This window comes from Aquarana catesbeiana, linkage group LG11 (assembly GCF_042186555.1).
Source record: "Aquarana catesbeiana isolate 2022-GZ linkage group LG11, ASM4218655v1, whole genome shotgun sequence".
Taxonomy (NCBI): Eukaryota; Metazoa; Chordata; class Amphibia; order Anura; family Ranidae; genus Aquarana; species Aquarana catesbeiana.
The window spans coordinates 221,213,928-221,232,757 of NC_133334.1; the positions used below are offsets into that span (position 1 = coordinate 221,213,928).

Below are 18,830 nucleotides of genomic sequence, written 5' to 3' on the forward strand. Positions count from 1 at the left end.
GCTTCTGTCGGAATTCTGTAAACGAGGTGGGCCCCCAGTTCTATTCCTGTCAGTGGACGCCGAAAAAGCGTTTGACAGGGTAGACTGGGGGTTCATGATGAACACTTTGGAGGTAATGGGGTTTGGCCCGAGGTTTATTTCATGGGTTAGAATATTGTACAGCAGCCCTACGGCTGCGGTAAGAGTAAATGGGGCCATCTCAAGCCCTATTAAGATGTTAAACGGAACCAGGCAGGGCTGCCCTTTGTCCCCTCTCCTGTTCGTCCTGTCCCTCGAACCCCTACTAGCTTCCATACGTAATAGTCCTGATTGCAGCGGTGTGAAGGTGGGAACTGAGGAGCACAAACTTGCGGCTTTCGCCGACGATGTTCTGTTCTTCATTTATAACCCTAGAATAACTCTCCCAAATGTGCTCCGGATCCTCAGAAGATTTGGAGAGGCTTAAAATTTTTAAATTAACCCTAGGAAGTCCGAGATTTTAAACATAAGCCTGGGCAAGCAAGAAGACCACCTAGCAGCGGTCTTTCCCTTCCCTTGGAAAAAGGAAATCGGGTACCTGGGGATTAAATTAGCAAATTCCTTTAAAAAATTGTTTCTAATAAATTACATCCCGCTGTTGGACGAGATTAGGCAGGAAGTGAGAAGAATACAATCCAGGCCCCTCTCATGGTTTGGGCGGGTTAACGCGGTCAAGATGATTCTAACACCTAAACTTCTGTACAAATTCCAACTGCTACCTATCCCGCTACCCAGGTATTATTTTAAAGCTTTAAGGAGTTTAATAGGGGAAGCTGTCTGGGGTGGCAAAAAAACACGTATCTCTTACACTATACTGAGTAGGGGGAAAAAAAGGCGGACTGGCTTTACCAGATTTCAATAGGTACTACACGTCTGTAGTACTCAAACGGGTCACCGAGTGGGTTAAAACGGGGTCGGAGAAGCGCTGGCTCAATATAGAGCACTTTCTGAGCAAAACTAATCTGGGGCATTCTTTATGGAATCCCCCAAAATTTAGAGCACTTAGCATGGATACATCCTCATTGACGCACAACACTTTTAACTATTGGGACAGAATACACATGCAGCACAAATGGACTCATAACTCACCATTGATATATATGAAAAATAATTTATATTTTGAGCCTGGGAGGAGGGAGGTGGGAGGGAACTGGTTGAAAGACGACTCTATTCAATTAAAAAATTTTATAAGTAAGGGGAGAATTTGCACATTCACTGAACTGAGGAGTGAGTCAGACTTATGGGTGATAGATGGATGGAGGTACCTCCAGCTTTCTCACTTCATCAACAAACTACCCAAACCCCTTAGAAGTATGGAGGAGCTCAGGCCATTTGAGCTGCTCTGCACGAAGGAGCATACAGGAGGGGTTATAGCCCAAATCTATAGGATATTGGGAGCGGAGTCGGAGCTGGAGGTTCCCCCCTACATCAGAAAGTGGGAACAGGAATTAGGATCACAAAGTAGTAAAATTTTGATTGATAAAATTCTGAGGCTGGTTCACTACCTATCATTTGATATAAAAAGAACAGAAATTCACTATAAATGCCTTGCGCGATGGTATGCCACTCCGGACAGGGTGGGGAAAATGGACGGGGCTAAGGTCAATACCTGCTGGAGGGGGTGCAATAGTTTGGGAACGATGGCCCACATTTGGTGGGAGTGCTCCATTATTAAGACATTTTGGGAAAAAAAATTATGTCTGATAAAGGAGATCTCAGGGACTGTTTTAGCGGAGGACCCTTGGGTCTGCCTTTTTCATGGGACCTCGGAGCCGGTAGGGAGTTATAAATCTTCTCTGGTCCCTATAATGTTAGACGTAGTCAAGAGACAGATCGCTTTGAACTGGCTGGACCCTTCTGGCCCTAACATTCGTGATTGGCTTCTCCGCCTAAATGAAATATATATTGTCGAGGGTATGGACGAAGAGGGAGTGGAACCAGAGGAAGAGGAGAAACACACGGGGAAATGGGCATGCTGGATAAAATATATAAAGACCTGGAGTTATCTAAAGGAGATCACAAATATGGCATAGGAAGGAAGGTTTTTTTTCTTTTGATGTGCAAATCGAAGGGTGACCTTAGTGAGCAATTTCCTGCAGGGTGGGGTGGGGGGTGATAAATTTTTGTATATAACAACGTGATTTGTAATATGGAATGCTGTTGGTGGGATATATATATATTTTTGTTTTGAAAAATTGATAAATAAAGAATGAAAAAAAAAAAAAAAATTCAATACATTCTTCAAACTAGTGGCTGGACTGGGTCACAATCCTGAACATCCAAGAAAGCCTTGCTTTTGAAGTAAACCTGTTGCTTTGAAGCAGGAAATGCTCTAAATAAAAAGGTAAAAAAAAACAAAAAAAAACAAAAAGGTGCTTCAACAAAGTATTAGTTTAAGGGTGTGCACACTTATGCAACCATTTAAAAAAAAAATATTTTTACTTCCCTCCACCTAAAAGATTTTAGTTTGTTGTTTAACTGAGTTGTACAGTTTATAGGTCACATTAAAAGATGGAAAAGTTCTGACATTTTTTTATCTTTGTCTCATTGTCTCATTTGTTTACATCACAGGAACCTGACATTTTAACAGGGGTGTGTAGACGTTTTATATCCACTGTACCTGTCAAAAGCCATGAACCTTTCACATGAAGGCCAGACACTCAACACCCTACCCAGCCACTGCACTCATCACACAGAGAGGTGCCTGGCCAAGGAATTTTGCTGTAGGGTGGGCTGAGCCAGATGGGGAACTGAGAATAGTTCTATAGCAGGTGCACTTCCCTTTTTATGGACAGCGGACAGCAGCGGGTATATTTCACAGTTGCTGTTCAGCCCAATAGTAGCCATGGAATCCACCCCACATCTGTCAATCAAGGGTGGTGGACCTGATGGGGAAACTAGCCGCACAACTTACCCATCAGGCTCCACCCACCCAACAGGTGCAGTGGCATGGAGCTGAGTAGATGAATGGGTGGAGCATGAAGAGAATGCTGAGAAACTAGTCTCTATCAGGTCCGCCTCCCATGCGATTCCTGTCATCGATCAAACATATGGACATTGGCGTATTTAGGTAATGACATCTGCCAGCATCTCCAGCACACAGAAGTTGTTTTTTTACCTTCATAGATAGAACATATGAAAGCAAAAAAACTTCAGCCTTTACAACCACTTTAAGGGGACATGGACGTATTTTTAGGAGTTAAAGCAGAACTTCACCCAAAAGGCATACCCGCTCCACTGCCACATTTGGCACCTCTTGGGGGGCGGGAGCAGGTACCTGGTTTTAACAGGTAACCGCTCCCACTTCTGGGTCAGATCGGAGTGGTAATCTTCCCCCACAGCCTTCTGGGACACACACAGGTCCCAGAAGACTGCAGGACCATTCACAAAGCGCAGCATGACTTGCGCACATGCAGTAGGAAGCCAGCTGTGAAGCTGGAGGACTTCACTGCTGGTTTCTCTTACCCAAGATTCCAGCGCCTACACCCAAGCCGACTAAAGAACTTCACTGGATCCATGTACAGGTAAGTGTCCTTATATTAAAAGTCAGCAGCTACAGTATTTGTAGCTGCTGACTTTTTTTTGGTAGACTGGAGCTCCTCTTTAACAATTTCCATATAACTTTGGACTTTGGTGTTTGGTTTGTACCTCTGTACAGTCTCTGACTGCCACAATCTCGGTCACTGACCAAGAACAAGCATGCAGCAAGTGAAGACAGAATAAAACTATATATTGAGGTGCCTTTTGTAATATCTGAATTATGAGACATTGGTGCAGTTCTCTATAGATCTCTGGCAGCCATCAGAGGTCTTGTGAAGGACACGTAGGCTGTAGTTGATGTCTGGCAGCCTTCAGAGGTCCTGTATAGGACATGTGGGATGTAGATGACGTCTGGCAACCATCAGAGGTCCTGTATAGGACACGTGGGATGTAGATGACGTCTGGCAGCCATCAGAGGTCCTGTATAGGACATGTGGGAAGTAGTTGACGTCTGGCAGCCATCAGAGGTCCTGTATAGGACATGTAGGATGTAGATGACGTCTGGCAGCCATCAGAGGTCCTGTATAGGACATGTGGGAAGTAGTTGACGTCTGGCAGCCATCAGAGGTCCTGTATAGGACATGTAGGATGTAGATGACGTCTGGCAGCCATCAGAGGTCCTGTATAGGACATGTGGGATGTAGATGACGTCTGGCAGCCATCAGAGGTCCTGTATAGGACATGTAGGATGTAGTTGACGTCTGGCAGCCATCAGAGGTCCTGTATAGGACATGTAGGAAGTAGTAGGATGGCTCTGCTAGCACGTCAGCGAATCAGAGAGCAGCCCCGAGCACACACGTCCCCAATCTCTGTCCCCATGTTCCTATCACATCACACAGGACATTCCCTTCCATGTCACTGACTATCTCCATCATCGTCCTCCATACACACACCACACATCTATACTACGTGATCAAAGGCCCCATTACCTGCACATACACACTTCAGCCCCGCCTTCTCTGCTCCCATTTGTCGTTGGAGCCGGCAGCTATACAGCATCCCCACCAATCAGAAAGCATTCCTGGTCTGCGCCTGCGCAGCCGGCTTGTGGGTGACATCTGAGGAGATGGTGAGCTGCATTTGTTAGTAAACATCAGCGAGGATGAGGGGGTGTGCCTGGTGTATGGAGGGGCCCCAGTGTAGTGTATGGACGTGGGAAGAAGTCGTGGTGGTGGTACGGATTGTAGACGAGGAAGGGACATCTACAAAAACAGAGGTCACTGTTCCAGCCAATAACATTGAAGCAGAGATTTAGGAAGGCGAGTGAAGAGCCAATCATTTTTCATCTTGTTAGTGTGCTTGTAGTGACTGACCAATGGCGGGGGGAGCTGTGTTATTGAGGGATGTCCCTATGTTGGTTATGTATTATGTTATGACCGCCGGAATCCAGCCGCTCTCCCCTGTGTTGTGTGCAGAGATGGCGGCACACAGACACAGCACCCGAGACACTTCCACTTTGTAGTTATATAATATAAAATATTTTATATCATCATCTATTTACCAGAATTAATGTGTAACTAAACTTTTTTTGTTAGTATTGAATGGAGTGGAAAGGGATTAGAACCCCTGTCAGTTTTTATTGCTGTCTGTGCCCCCCGTTAGGGAGACTCACCCTCTCTATTAATCCTGGTGACCCTTGTCACCTAAAGTGGAAGAATATCCCACATTTTAAGTGGTCACCAGAACAGGAAGAGAGGGGGAATCTTCCCATGGGGACACCCTGAGATTCCTTCACCTTGAAGAGATTTCCTCTCACTTCCTGTTGCCATAGGACAGGAAGTGAAGGGAAATTTCATCGATGGGACACAGAGGGCAAAACAACTGTTGCAATTCACAGCAGACATTTACAGACAGGGTAAAAATCAGCCAATTTTTCCAAAATGTCTATACATTTACAGATGGTTGGCAACCCTGGATACAGGATAGAGCTCACAAGAAAACCGAGCTTCAGCCTTTCCCTTGCAGTGCCCCCTAATGGCAGAAAATAATTTTTTTCCTGTTTGAGAACTTCATTGAAAAGTACAGTGTTACTTGAATTGTATTCCGGGATTTGCTTATCTTCATCTGTAAGTACTTGCAAAAACGTAAGACTTTAGGTAAAGTCGCAGAAATCTTTAATTAACCACTTGCCGAACATCATATGACGTTCTCAGGATATCAAGCTGCTGTGCGCCCCAATCCGTGCTAATGAAAAATGCCATCCAGTGCCACCACTGAAAATTGGCTTGGGCAGGAAGATGCGAAAGTGCCCAGTATTGAAGTGGTTAAAGAGAAGCTTCAGTCATATTCCTGAAAATTAGAAGTCAGTATCTATAAAAAACTGTCCCAGTATCCAGTCCTGTGCTCACCTGACGGGGCACCGGGGACTCTCTTCGGTATCTTAACTGTGGGCACCCGGCTGGGACAGCTTGTGGCTTCACAGCCAGCTGCCCACTGCGCATGTGCGTGGCCCCGCAGTCTTCTGGGACCTGTGACGTGTCCCTAGAAGACTTTGGGGAGGGAGGACGTCCGCTCGGAATTGCTTAGGCCATGGGTGCTCAACCTGTGGCCCTCCAGCAGTTGTGGAACTACAAGTCTCATCATGCCTATGCTTTTGGGAGTCATGGGTTTTCCTTTTTTTTTTTTTTTTTTTTTATCCAGACCTTTCCATCTTTACCTGCCCATAGATGCAATGGGTCCGTTAAGGTGCAGGTGGATAAAACTAAGTGGAAAAACAGTTGTCACAATCTGGGGAGGGGGTGGTGTTAGACTAGCAGATTTAGATGAAATTGATTAACAAATAAATCCGAACTGCAGCCAACACTTTATAAGTATATCAGTTACAGCAAACAGTTTTTTTTTTTCGTTTGGGATAACGATTTTACATGAATAAAAGCTGATCTTTGTAAGCACCCCTGTCAGTATTAAATGGTTTATCTCAACTCTCTTACTGTCACAGAATGTAAATGGGGGTTATGACGCTCCCTTATGGGGGGTGTATAAGTGATTACAGTAAATATATTATAATGAATAATAAATACCATACGCAAAGGGTAATTAAGTGCAATACCTCTGGATGCTCATAAATTGATTAATACCATAAAAAATTGAAAAAAGTGAAACCAAAAAAATGATGAGAACATCCCATTCACATGTAATGGGCAAGTGTGAAATATTAGTCAGTTGCAGGTGCTGACCAATAGGTGCTACTAATATATATAATACTGTGCAACTCACAGTGTCCAAGGCCCGGGCCGGGAGAAGAGGAGGAGTCGCCGGGAAGCGAACGGGGAGAAGCGGAGAGACGGAAAGAGGATTTCTCTGGCGATTCCCCTTCTTGGACGTGGTGTAAGGTGATAAGGATGATTGACCTGGGAACCCTGGGACAGAGGATACCATATTTCAGCAACCACGGGATACCAACCAAGAGGACGGCATTGGAATCTTATAGTGTCTGTCACCCCTGCAGGGGTATTGGGAGCCAAAAGGGGGAGCACAGAAGTCACGGATATTCTCCTCTGTGGGCACTACAGTCACCAAAGCAGTTGGAACTTTGTTATGATATATATATTTTGGAATATATCACTTTTGATTAGACTTTTTGTATTTTTTACTCCATTTGGATTTTTTTATCTTATTTTTTATTTATTTTTTCCTTTATATTTATTTTTCCTATTGGCTTGCATTCGTTATTTACTTTTGGGACACGTTGGACTAATTACAGAGTTGCACAGTATTATATATATTAGTAGCACCTATTGGTCAGCACCTGCAACTGACTAATATTTCACACTTGCCCATTACATGTGAATGGGATGTTCTCATCATTTTTTTGTTTTTTTTGGTTTCACTTTTTTCAATTTTTTATGGTATTAATCAATTTATGAGCATCCAGAGGTATTGCACTTAATTACCCTTTGCGTATGGTATTTATTATTCATTATAATATATTTACTGTAATCACTTATACACCCCCCATAAGGGAGCGCCATAACCCCCATTTACATTCTGTTACATTCGTTAGCCCTTTTGAGGGCTTAACTAGGGGAGACAGCACACCTTTTCCTTAGCCCTTCCTCCCTTTTCCTGATATCTCTCCTCACTGCCCTCTTTTCCCTTATCTTTTCTCTCTATAGAGGGTTCTACACTCCCTTGTTTCTTTCATCCCCACCTTCCCCCCCTTTTCTTTCTTTTTTCCTCTTTCCTCTCCTTTTTTTCTTTGTCCTAAGCGCAGAGATTTTGTGGTGTTGACATCTCTTACTGTCACGTTTGCTGGAGAGCTTGGTCTGTTAACCACTTGACCACTGGGCACTTAAACCCCCTTCCTAACCAGACCAATTTTCAGCTTTCGGTGCTCTCACGCTTTGAATGACTATTACCCAGTCATGCAACACTGCACCTATATGAAATTTTTGTCCTTTTTTTCACACAAATAGAGCTTTCTTTTGGTGGTATTTAATCACTGCTGGGTTTTTTATTTCTTGTGCTATAAATCAAAAAAGACTGAAAATTCGATTAAAAAAAATAAAAAAAATTCTTTGTTTCTGTTAAAATTTATTGCAGAGTATTGGCAAAGTTTTGGCGAAGTTTTGCAGTGTTGCAGAGTATTAGCAGAGTTTTGCAGTGTTGCAGAGTATTGCACAATGTTGCAGAGTATTGCACAGTTTTGCAGAGTATTGCTGACATTGAGCAGCGCTGTGGGCACGAAACATCCAGCCCACAGTGCTGCCATCTCACCCCCTCCTCCCCTCGCACTGTACCGAACGGTATACAGAGGGGAGGGAGGAACCGGCGTCATGACGTGACGCCGGTTTGTTTACATGTGATCGCACCGTAATTTGACGGAACAATCACGTGGTAAACGGCCGCGATCTGCAGCTATTTACCGTGATCCGTGATGGATCCGGCGGTCACGGATGTTCCCGGGTGCGGGCCCCAGGGGGCGCGTGGGAGCAACATTCTGGAATGACGTCCACCCCTAGTGATCTGATCCGTAAGTCTGTTGGCAAGTGGTTAAAGGAAGTTGAAAAATAACAGACTTACAGATCAGATCACTAGGTGAAAAGGGAAAAAAAGAAAAGAAAACAAATGCAGCCACCACATCTAAGAGTTGCAAAAAGGAGCAATATATTACATTTTTGGGTTTGGGGTAATACTTAAGATCCCAGGCTCTCTATATAAGTTTGTAAATTGTCTTATACATGGGGGAGCTCATTGCATACACAAGGGAGGATTTACTAAAATTTGAGCAGCTGTGTATAGTAACCAATCGGATTCTATCTTCAGCTTATTCAGTCAAAGCAGAAGTAAACCATCCTATCCTTAAAGTGATTGCAAAGGCCCATACACACGATCGGACTTTTTGACAACAAACATGCAAATTAACTGTTTTAAGGCAACATCCGACTGTGTGTACGCTCCATCGGACAAACTTTTTCGGTTTTCATCGGACAAATGTTGGCTGTGCGAACAGACAAACTTTCCTGCAACAAAAGTCCTTCGTCGGCTAGTCCGTTCGTGTGTGCACAAATCCATCGGACTTCAGTCCAAAGTACAAACGCGCATGCTCAGAACCAATGCAAAAGATCAGACAACAATACAAAAGTTGTCCAAAGGGTGGCGGTAATGAGCTGAAAAACCACGTGATTTGGTGAAAGTTGGCTGAAAATGTTCTGCCGTGTGTATGCATACCAAGTTCACGGCCAATGCCCTTTGGACAGAAATCCACGGAAAAGTCCGATCGTGTGTACGAGGCTTAAGGGTTCGTTTTTTTTTTTTTTTTTAAATAACAAACATATCATACTTATCTCCACTGTGCAGCTCGTTTTGCACAGAGTGGCCCCGAACCAAGTCCTCTGATCCCCCGGTGGGTCTCGCGGCTTGTCCCCAATTCAGATAACCCCCTAGGAGAAGCGCTCTCCCGATCCCGAGGGGGTTACCTTGTGGGCGCGCTCCCAAGTCCAGCATTCGGCATCCATAGCAGCCAAATGTATGACTCGGCCCCGCCCCCCACGTCATTGGATTTGATTGACAGCAGAGGGAGCCAATGGCTGCGCTGCTATCAATCTATCCAATCAAGAGCCGAGAACCCTGGGCAGAGAGACAGCGAAACCGGCCGGGTCAAGTTCCAGGGCTCAGGTAAGTAGAACGGGGGGGGGGGGGGGCTGGGGGTCCCTTTAAGACTTGGTTCACACTGCAGATTCCCGCATCGCATGTCTCCTGGTGGCAGTTCACACTGCCCTATGCGAACTGCTGGGAATGTCAATTAAAAGTTAATGCTGTGGACCAAAAAAAGGGTCCTGTGTGAGTTTGGTTCAAATGAGGTGCAAATTCAGCCATAATATCTGAATTGCTAAATTTGCATCGCACAGACATCGCATGTTATTTGCACTGCAGTGCGGTGTGAATCACATGCGATCTCGCACCACGCAGCAGTGTGAACAAGCCCTTATAGCCAAGGAAACTGCCATCTTGGCCTCTTTTTGATCTGTAACTGCCATGGTGCTGCACATGTGATCAGTTATGACACCTGCTGTTGGAGGGTTTGAGGACACAAGCAAATGTGACAGTTATCATTCTTGGCATACCTTAACTCTAGGTTCACTTTGGTGCGATGTCAGACATTGCATGTGATTCGCACCGCACTGCTTTCCAAATCACATGCGATGTCTGTGCGATGCAAATTTAGCAGTACAGATTGTATGGCTGAATTGGCATTGCATTCGGACCAAAGTCGTGCAGGACCCTTTTTTTTTGGTCTGCACCAGAGTCAGATCGCATGGCTGTTCACACCCATGTGATCCGATTCCTGTCCGAATTGACAGTTCGCACTGTGATCTGTGAACCGATCTGGGGGTCTCATTAACTTTGTATTGACACCCGCAGCGGTTCGCATAGGGCAGTGTGAACTGCCTGTGATTTGTATGCGATTCAGGAACCCGTACCTGATATGCACGGGTTCTCACATCGCAGCAGTGTGAACTGAGTCTCTATGTAACTGTTTTGGGAAATGGTTAAATTGATGGGTTTAGTTCCACCTTAAAGTGATTGTAAACCTCAGACATGAAATCTAACAAAGTGCATATTTCTATACTGTTTACTTGCCTCTCCAAAGCACTAAGTGTCACTTCTGTCTAGTTCCTCTGTTATCTGCATGAGTCTCTTCTGACCAGTTTTCCTGACACCAAGAAAAAAATGGTGACAGGAGAGGGACCTCCAGAAGATTGACGGCCTCGGCTCTGTTCCTGTGTGCTGTGTGAAGGGGGTGGGGGGTGTCCCTTCCCTCCAATCAGCTCTTGTACAATGTGTAACTGCAGCTCCCTGCCCCCTGCTTTGTGACTCCATGAAATATCAATTTCCTCTCTGTTTTACAAGGATGTAGAGGACAAATGGCTGCAAATAAGCAGGTACAACTTATGTAGGAAGATTTCAGTGGGCTGAACGAACAAAAAAAAAAAAAAAATAGAGCAGCTCTCAAGAAGGTCTCTCTGTACTATTTGATGTTACTGTGTGTACCAGGCTTTAGGGACCATTCAATCAACTACAGTCAATGATTTACAGGGAAGCTATAATGGTTTTTGGTCAGTTGGACTATAAGTATTCACACTAAACCCAAGCACAAAATTGTAATATACTGTAGTACAGTCCATAGAAGTGGTGGCTGTATTCATTTTCTTTTTTAGTTTTTACCTTTTATTTTCATTTGGTTATCCTGCCAATAATTCACTTCCTGTCTTGCAGTGACAGTGCTCAGTTCACATACTGTGTCCCTGAAACACAGCGTTGTCATCCTATAATAGAAAATATGTTGGGACTAAAGGATACCTCCCCTCCTGTCATTATGGCATAGGTGACAGTGGGACATGGGAAGAATGCTAACTGATAACGTGTGGCTGCTGGCAAGTGCTGGCAGGAGACCGTAATAATACACTGACTCCGGCACATTGCACTATTTTTTTCTTTTAGAACTTTATTGAAGTGTCACATTTCATTAGTTTCTATTGCAGGCAGGGTAGTGCGAGGCAATGGGCACGCCGCGCTGAAAAAAAGTACTGCAGGTAAAGCAGTGGTGTGAATTGGCCTCACGGGGAACTAGTCTTTTTACCCTGTCTTGCAAAGAAGCACAGTCCCAATGCACCTGGTGTGAATGGGCCCTGAATGGTATATTAAAGCAAAAAATTGAATGGGCCCCCAGGTGGTTCATAGCACTATGTTCTAGTATGCCCTGCATATTAGCACATTGTGACAGACTTATCGGTCAAGGTAAGCCCTCAGGCACTGTGCTGTCACCGCTCCAGCTGGTCCCTGGCACTTTCATCTTCCCTGGTATTCATTCTAGGTTCACTTTCTGTGGCCGCGGTGATGTCACTCCTTCTCATACGCATGTGAGTAACTTCATCACAGCACAGAGTGCCATAAATGTGGTCTGAGCTGTGCATGCATGGCTCAGTCTACATTACTGCTGACAGGATGGGGAGGCATTTATGAAAGAGACCCCTAAAGTCTAGACCTGTGGTCTCCTAACTGTAGCCTGGGGGTGTGGATGTGGCCCTTTGCCTGCTTTTATTCGGCCCTTGGGGCACTATTCCTTCAACTGACACCAACAATAGGGCACCATTTATCCCACCAATACCAACAATAGGGCACCATTTCTCCTACTGATACCAACAACATAGCATCATTTCTCCCACTGATACCAACAATGGGGCACCAGTTCTACCACTGATAGCAACAATTGGGCACCAGTTCTACCACTGATAGCAACAATTGGGCACCATTTCTACCATTGATACCAACAATTGGGCACCATTTCTAGCGATGATACAAACAATTTGCACCATTTCCACCACTAATACCAACAATGAAGCACTATTTCTACCATTGATACCAACAATGGAGCACTATTTCTCCCAATAAAACAAATGATGGGGTTTTGTTTACCCCTCCCAAAAACATTGGGGGATTTTCTAATGCCACTGGTCACAGTCTGCCCCCCTAAAGCCTGAAAGACAGTAAACTAGCCCTTTGTTTGGATAGTTTGGAGACCCCTGGTCTAGACCACTGGAACCTGTCAGTGTTTTTTCAAAATCTGACTTTAATATAGTGTGAATGAATACAAATTGTTGGAAGTACATTAAAGGGAATCTGTATTGTGCTCAGACTGCCTTTTCTGACCTCCCTCTGAATTTGGTATATGGATATTGTTCTATTTGATTTGCCTCTTTATATAAGCCTTCATTACACTGATACAGTAGTACAATTAAACAATGCAGAGGGTCTTTTATATGTTCATCCAAAAGTCATATTAAAATAGCAAATTATTCAATCCTCTTCTGAGGGCCATAGATAGTAAAACCGTTAGTATTTGGCATTAGTGGAATTGCAGAGTTTTCTCAATTACAATAACCCTAATAACCGTAACTGAACATTTATCATGACTGGAAGCTTGCTTGCATTTGCCAGAGGTCCTCTTTTTTAAATTACTTCCTATATTTATATAGCATTGATATATTACTCAACACTTTACAGCGTCCTTCCATTACGTCTTTCTTGGTTATTGCAGTTGGAAAAGAGTTTTGAGATTTAATTTGTTACCTTGTTATTCCCAGCAACACATACTGTTGATCATCCGGCAAGAAATTGCAACATGTTTAAATCCAAATTGTTGATTCCCCAACAATTATCTAACTGTAACCTCTTACAGACTGTCATGGAATAGCATATTATAATTTTCCAAACTTGGCAGGAGACACAAAAATGCTACAAATATAAATATCTTACAGCTAGAGAACAGGGTAACACCATCACCAATAGCTGTCAGTGCTGAACAGTAACGGGATCTTGTTCTAATGTAGGATGGTCCTGCCGTCCTTTTTAAAATGTATCTTTAGACAAAAGTGTTTTTGTTCTGGATAGAGTAGGGCAGTGGTTCTCAACCTCAGTCCTCAAGTACCTGTTAACAGGCCATGTTTGCAGGTTTTCCTTTATCTTGTACAGGTGCTTTAAATTTAGAGTCAATGGCTTGGTATTTTGGACAGCTATTTTATCTGGAGTGAAATTCCCAAACAGTGGCGGCACATCCATAGGGGGCGCCACAATCCCCCCCCCCCCCCCCGTTGGACACACAGCGATCTATGGGAAGCCGATTTGTCTGTGTTTAGGGAGTGTTTGGGGCGCAAACGATGCACCCACAAACACTCCCACTCTTCTTCACGAATTTGTCTCAGTCCTCTGAATGTATCTTTTAATTGGCACGGGGACCGAAAGACGATGGGCGGTGCTTTTTGCGGAACAGAGTGCCACTTGGCACAGAGTGGACTCAGATGGAGTGCGACCAGCGTCAGCACGTGGTGGAGTGAAGGCCTGGCTGTCCTCCTGAGCTGAGCGGCGCCGGCGTGTCACTGTCTCCGAGTACTAACGGTATGTAATCCGCCACGCAGCCGCGGGCCTTAGGCTCAGTGTCAGTCAGACAACCCTGTCTCTCTCTCTAGGCTACGCTGAGGTCTCTATGTGGCCTCGAGCCACCGATCCGCACACACTAATCCCTCTTGGCTGGACCCTTCCCTCACTCAGTTGATCCCTGGCTGCACTTCTCTGCAGTGCTCACCTCTCACACTCAGTAAGTGACCAAGCCAGGGTAGAAAGTAGCTTCTCTTGAAAAAAATTTTTTATGGCTACTGGTCACTCACTGGATGAGGATAGCGATGACGATCAGAATGATCTCAAAAGCGTCTCAAGCTGATTTGAACCTGATGCCATTGACACAAACCCAAAGCCCGTCAACACAGGCCCTTAAGGTGATTCAAAAGTGGCATAGTCATGGTGGTTCCAGGATCTTCTTGGTATGCTTACAATACCACTGAAGTGTCATGGTATAGTTTGCTGACCGTTCTGCAGGGCCGGTGCAAGGATTTTTGTTCCTCACAGGCGAAGGTGTATTTAAAAAACCTGAATCCCCAGCAGGTGGCTGAGGATTTGGCTTTGGATGTCCCCCCCCCCCGCCATTCTGTGAATTCTGTACACTTTGAAAGTACCAGGGTGGATTTGATTTAAATCAACTCATTTTAAATCATAATTTTTAAAGAGCAACGGTCATCTCTGTCCTGCAGCGGCTCTTTCTCTGACCAGCTGTTGACTCACCGACAGTCCCATTCACTTTAATGGGACGGCTGGTGATGCGGCAGTGACACAGCAAGGTGAGGGACGTGGCGGCAGCAGGTGAGTGGATGCCCGCTAACAGGCGCTGCCATGATGGATCTGAAATGACAAGTGCTCTTTAAATGTTAGGACTTATTCTTGCTTGTAGTTAGAATCGTAAATATTTGCGAACAAAATGAAGGTTTTTTATTTAGAATAATAAGCTGTCAGGTTAGTAAAGCAGAAAAAAAAAATCAGAACCGATTCAATTATACAGTTTGTAGTGTAAATAGATTTGCAAAACAATGAGATAAAGTAATATTCCTGAACTTTGTTTTATCTCATGGTTACTGTGAAATTGTGTGAATGCATCAATGCAGTGCATGTTATCTCAGTTTGCAGAGCTTGGATTCATTGAATGCGTTTACCAAAAATGTAAATATTGCAGAATATACAGCCCCATGCTACATAATAAAGCTCCATTTCATGCTGAATAAACTAAATTAAACTAAATTAAACTAAATTAATATAAAACTATCTTTAGATACATTTTTATTTCAAAAGCATGGCTATCTTATGGTTATGTTTGGGTGTTAAAGGTTAGTTGGTAAGATGAGACTGAAGGATAAGGCTGGGTTCACACTAGAGCATGGAGCGGCTCACAGCAGGAGTCCGATGCGTCTCCATTCACAGTTTCAGGTTTGATTTCAGCCCGAATTTTGGGCTGAATTTCGACCTGAAATGGACCAAAAGACACACAGAGCCACTGCGGAGATGTGCAAAGCTGGTAGAGACATACCCCGCAAAGTCATGGTTCAGAGTTTGTGGCCTCAGTCAATCACAGATTTTTTTTCCCAGCCTAGCATTACCGCAGCATAGGTATCGGTTCATACAGGGGTGACCTGTCAGCCTGATAAGTCGCGCGCCATGCAGCACAATGGAACCGTTCTAAGTCAGAGCGACTCAAGTCGCTTCGACTTAGAAAAAGGTTCCTGTACTACTTGGAGGCAACTTCGGAGCGGCTGCATTGACTTCTATAAAGAAGTCGTTTTGTAAGCCGCGCTGAAGTCACACTGTACAGGGCGGTCTCAGAGTCGGATGGGAGTCGGGCGACTTTAAAGCCGTCCCTGTGTGAACCGGCACTTACAGTTTACCGCATGTAGCTATCTCGAGTATTTCGCTGAGTGTTCTTCATTTTGTTCTTCTTAAAGCCCTAAGAGCCCTTGCACACTGGGGCGGTTTGCAGGCGCTATTGCGCTTATAATAGCGCCTGCAAACCGCCCCGAAAGTGCCGCTGCTGTCATCCCAGTGTGAAAGCCCCGAGGGCTTGCACACTGGAGCGATGCGCTGGCAGGACGGTAAAAAAAGTCCTGCCAGCAGCATCTTCGGAGCGGTGAAGGAGCGGTGTGTATACCGCTCCTTTACCGCTCCTGCCCATTGAAATCAATGGGACGGCGCGGCTATATCGCCGGCAATGCGCCTCTGCAGAGGCGCTTTGCGGTGATATTTAACCCTTTCTCGGCCGTTAGCGGGGGGTAAAACCGCCCCGCTAGCGGCCGCATACCGACGGTAAAACGCCGCTAATAATAGCGGCGTTTTACCGCCGACGCCGCCCCCCGCCCCAGTGTGCAAGGGCTCTAAGATGCCGCCCAAGCGCCCCCCTCCTGAAATGCCTGAAGAAGAGTCACCACCTGTGGCATTTATTAGGTATTTATAGGCTTTTTTTTTTTTTTACAACATCCAAAATTTGTGTATTTTCACAATTCGCAGGTGCTCAAAGAAGGTAACCCCCACAAATTTCATGGGTTGACTGTACACTGAAAGCTTTATTGCAAGTTACATATTGATCATAAAAATGTCATTTTGTACATGTTAGTATTAATGTTCCTTGCACGAAAACGGTTTCCAAATGGTAAAATTTATTTACTGCCAAAAGTTGGGTGCCTTTTATTTGGTAATGACATAAATAGAGTGTTTAAGTGATCACATCTCCATGAGCTCCCTATTTGCTTTAACCTCGATCTGGGTGCCACCAAAAATGTCTTGTTAAAACCATGGCAGTGTATTAGAACTTATGTGAATAATATCGGTGGGATGGGTTTGTATAAAGTGATGCCCTAAATACTTTATGTGGGAAATGTTTTGGATAGAGTAATGAAGAGTTAAAGTAGAACTATAGACAATTTTTTATTTCATTTTGGATAGAGTAAGGGAGGGTTATAAGCATAGCTGGACTGGGACAAAAATTTGGCCCTGGACTTCATCCAGACCGGCCCACTTGAATTTTGCAAACGCGCAAAAAAGATAAGTAAAAACATTCCACTATTGGGTATAGGACAGGGCATTGCCACATCAGTACCCATTAATGCAGCCTCACCAGTGCCCATTATTGCAGCCTGATCAGTGCAGCCACACCAGTGTCCATTAATGCAGCCTGATCAGTGCCCATCAGCACAGCCACACCAGTGCCCATTAATGCAGCTTTACCAGTGCCCATTAATGCAGCCCGATCAGTGCCCATTAATGTAGCCTGATCAGTGCCCATTAGTGCAGCCACACCGGTGCCCATTAACGCAGCCACACCAGTGCCCATTAATGCAGCCTGACCAATGCCCATCAGCGCAGCCACACCAGTGCCCATTAATGCAGGCTGATCAGTGCCCATCAGCGAAACCACACCAGTGTCCATTAATGCAGCCTGATCAGTGCCCATTTGCGCAGCCACACCAGTGCCCGTTAATGCAGCCGCACTAGTGCCCATCAGCGCAGCCACACTAGTGCCCATCAGCACAGCCACACTAGTGCCCATCAGCACAGCCACACTAGTGCCCATCAGCACAGCCACACTAGTGCCCATCAGCACAGCCATACTAGTGCCCATTAATGCAGCCTCACCAGTGCCCATTAATGCAGCCTGATTAGTGCCCATCAGCGAAGCCACACCAGTGCCCATTAATGCAGCCTGATCAGTGCCCATTAGTGCAGCCACACCAGTGCCCATAAATGTAGCCACACTAGTGCCCATCAGCGCAGTCTCACCAGTGCCCATTAATGCAGCCTGATCAGTGCCCACCAGCACAGCCACATCAGTTCCAATTAATGCAGCCTCATAAGCGCCCATCAATGTTAGTCCCCCCAAGTACATGGTCTGCACAGCTTCTTCTACCTAGGTCCCGGGTGCAGTGCTTGTCCTGCAGGTGGTTCCTCTGGAGCTGGAAGCCCAGGACCAGCTGTGCACTGCTGGTACATCTGGTCCCCCCTTCCTCCTGGGCACCACAGAGCTGGGTAACTAGGGCTGGAGGAAACTGGGGGGGGGGGGGGGGGGCATGGTGAGTGGATGGGGACTCCCAAATCCTGTGTAGCTGTTTAGAAAGAAAACTTCTCCGGGTCTCCCCTGTGTTCAGGGGGGGCTCCAGTGTACTGATATAGCACAGGGTGGCCTTCAACTGTGTAGTGTGCTGCTGCGGATTAATCCACCCAAAGCCAAAGGTGATGAAGTAGTCTGCTTTTTGTCCCCTGGCCCCCATTCAACACAGGGGGCCCGGAGAAGTTTTTTTTCTAAACAGCTGCACAGCAGGAAATTAACTTATTGGTGGACAGGGTTTGGGAGTCCCCGCCCGCTCTACCTCCACTGTCACTGAAACCGGCCCACTGAGCCATCGGCCCACTGGGAAACTCCCGGTAGTCCTGATGGCCAGTACATGCCTGGTTACAGAGTTACGAACACAATAGGGACTATAGGTTTGTTCGTAAGTCGAAGTTGTTCGTAAGTTGCAACACTGCATTCGTAAGTGTAACTGTCGCCTGTGCATGGATGTAGTTCCGGGCACTTGTTACAAAAATTCAGGCTGAAATCGGACCTGAAACGGTGAACGGGGAAGCACAGGACCCCTGCTGGGAGGTATTAGGTGTGAACCCAGCCTCAATTTCCCGTCCCATAGCCAATCAGGAAGTGAGAGGGAATCTCTTCAAATTAAGAGAATTCCTTGTTCCCCAGATCATCAGAATTGGGAGATTTCTACTCTATTACCTTTCTGGGTACAACCCAAAATTTGGGATTTTCTTTTACTTTCACTTTCAATTATAATGGTAAACAGGACAAATAGTGAGGGTGAAACGGGGGCACAGACAGCAATAAAAACGGACAGGGGTTCTAA

At 45.3% G+C, this 18,830-nt stretch overlaps 2 protein-coding genes across 3 annotated transcripts in view; one reads left to right on the plus strand and one right to left on the minus strand.

The window, feature by feature from the left end:
* NUDT22 (nudix hydrolase 22) overlaps positions 1–4,767 on the minus strand; it is a 69,247-nt gene extending 64,480 nt beyond the window's left edge. Inside the window, exon 1 of the mRNA XM_073605361.1 lies at positions 4,488–4,767. Within this exon, the coding sequence (XP_073461462.1) occupies positions 4,488–4,557 (70 nt within the window). The 5' untranslated portion in view covers positions 4,558–4,767. The remainder of the gene's footprint in view (positions 1–4,487) is intronic.
* DNAJC4 (DnaJ heat shock protein family (Hsp40) member C4) overlaps positions 4,479–18,830 on the plus strand; it is a 56,253-nt gene continuing 41,901 nt past the window's right edge. The window contains exon 1 of one of the 2 annotated variants that reach the window (XM_073605363.1): positions 4,479–4,627. Coding sequence is in view for 1 of the 2 variants with exons in the window: in XM_073605365.1 (XP_073461466.1) it covers positions 4,705–4,774 (70 nt within the window). In the remaining variant the exon portion in view is untranslated. Of the gene's footprint in view, positions 4,628–4,689; positions 4,775–18,830 lie in introns of those variants that run through there. The other variant, XM_073605365.1, reaches the window with a different exon arrangement.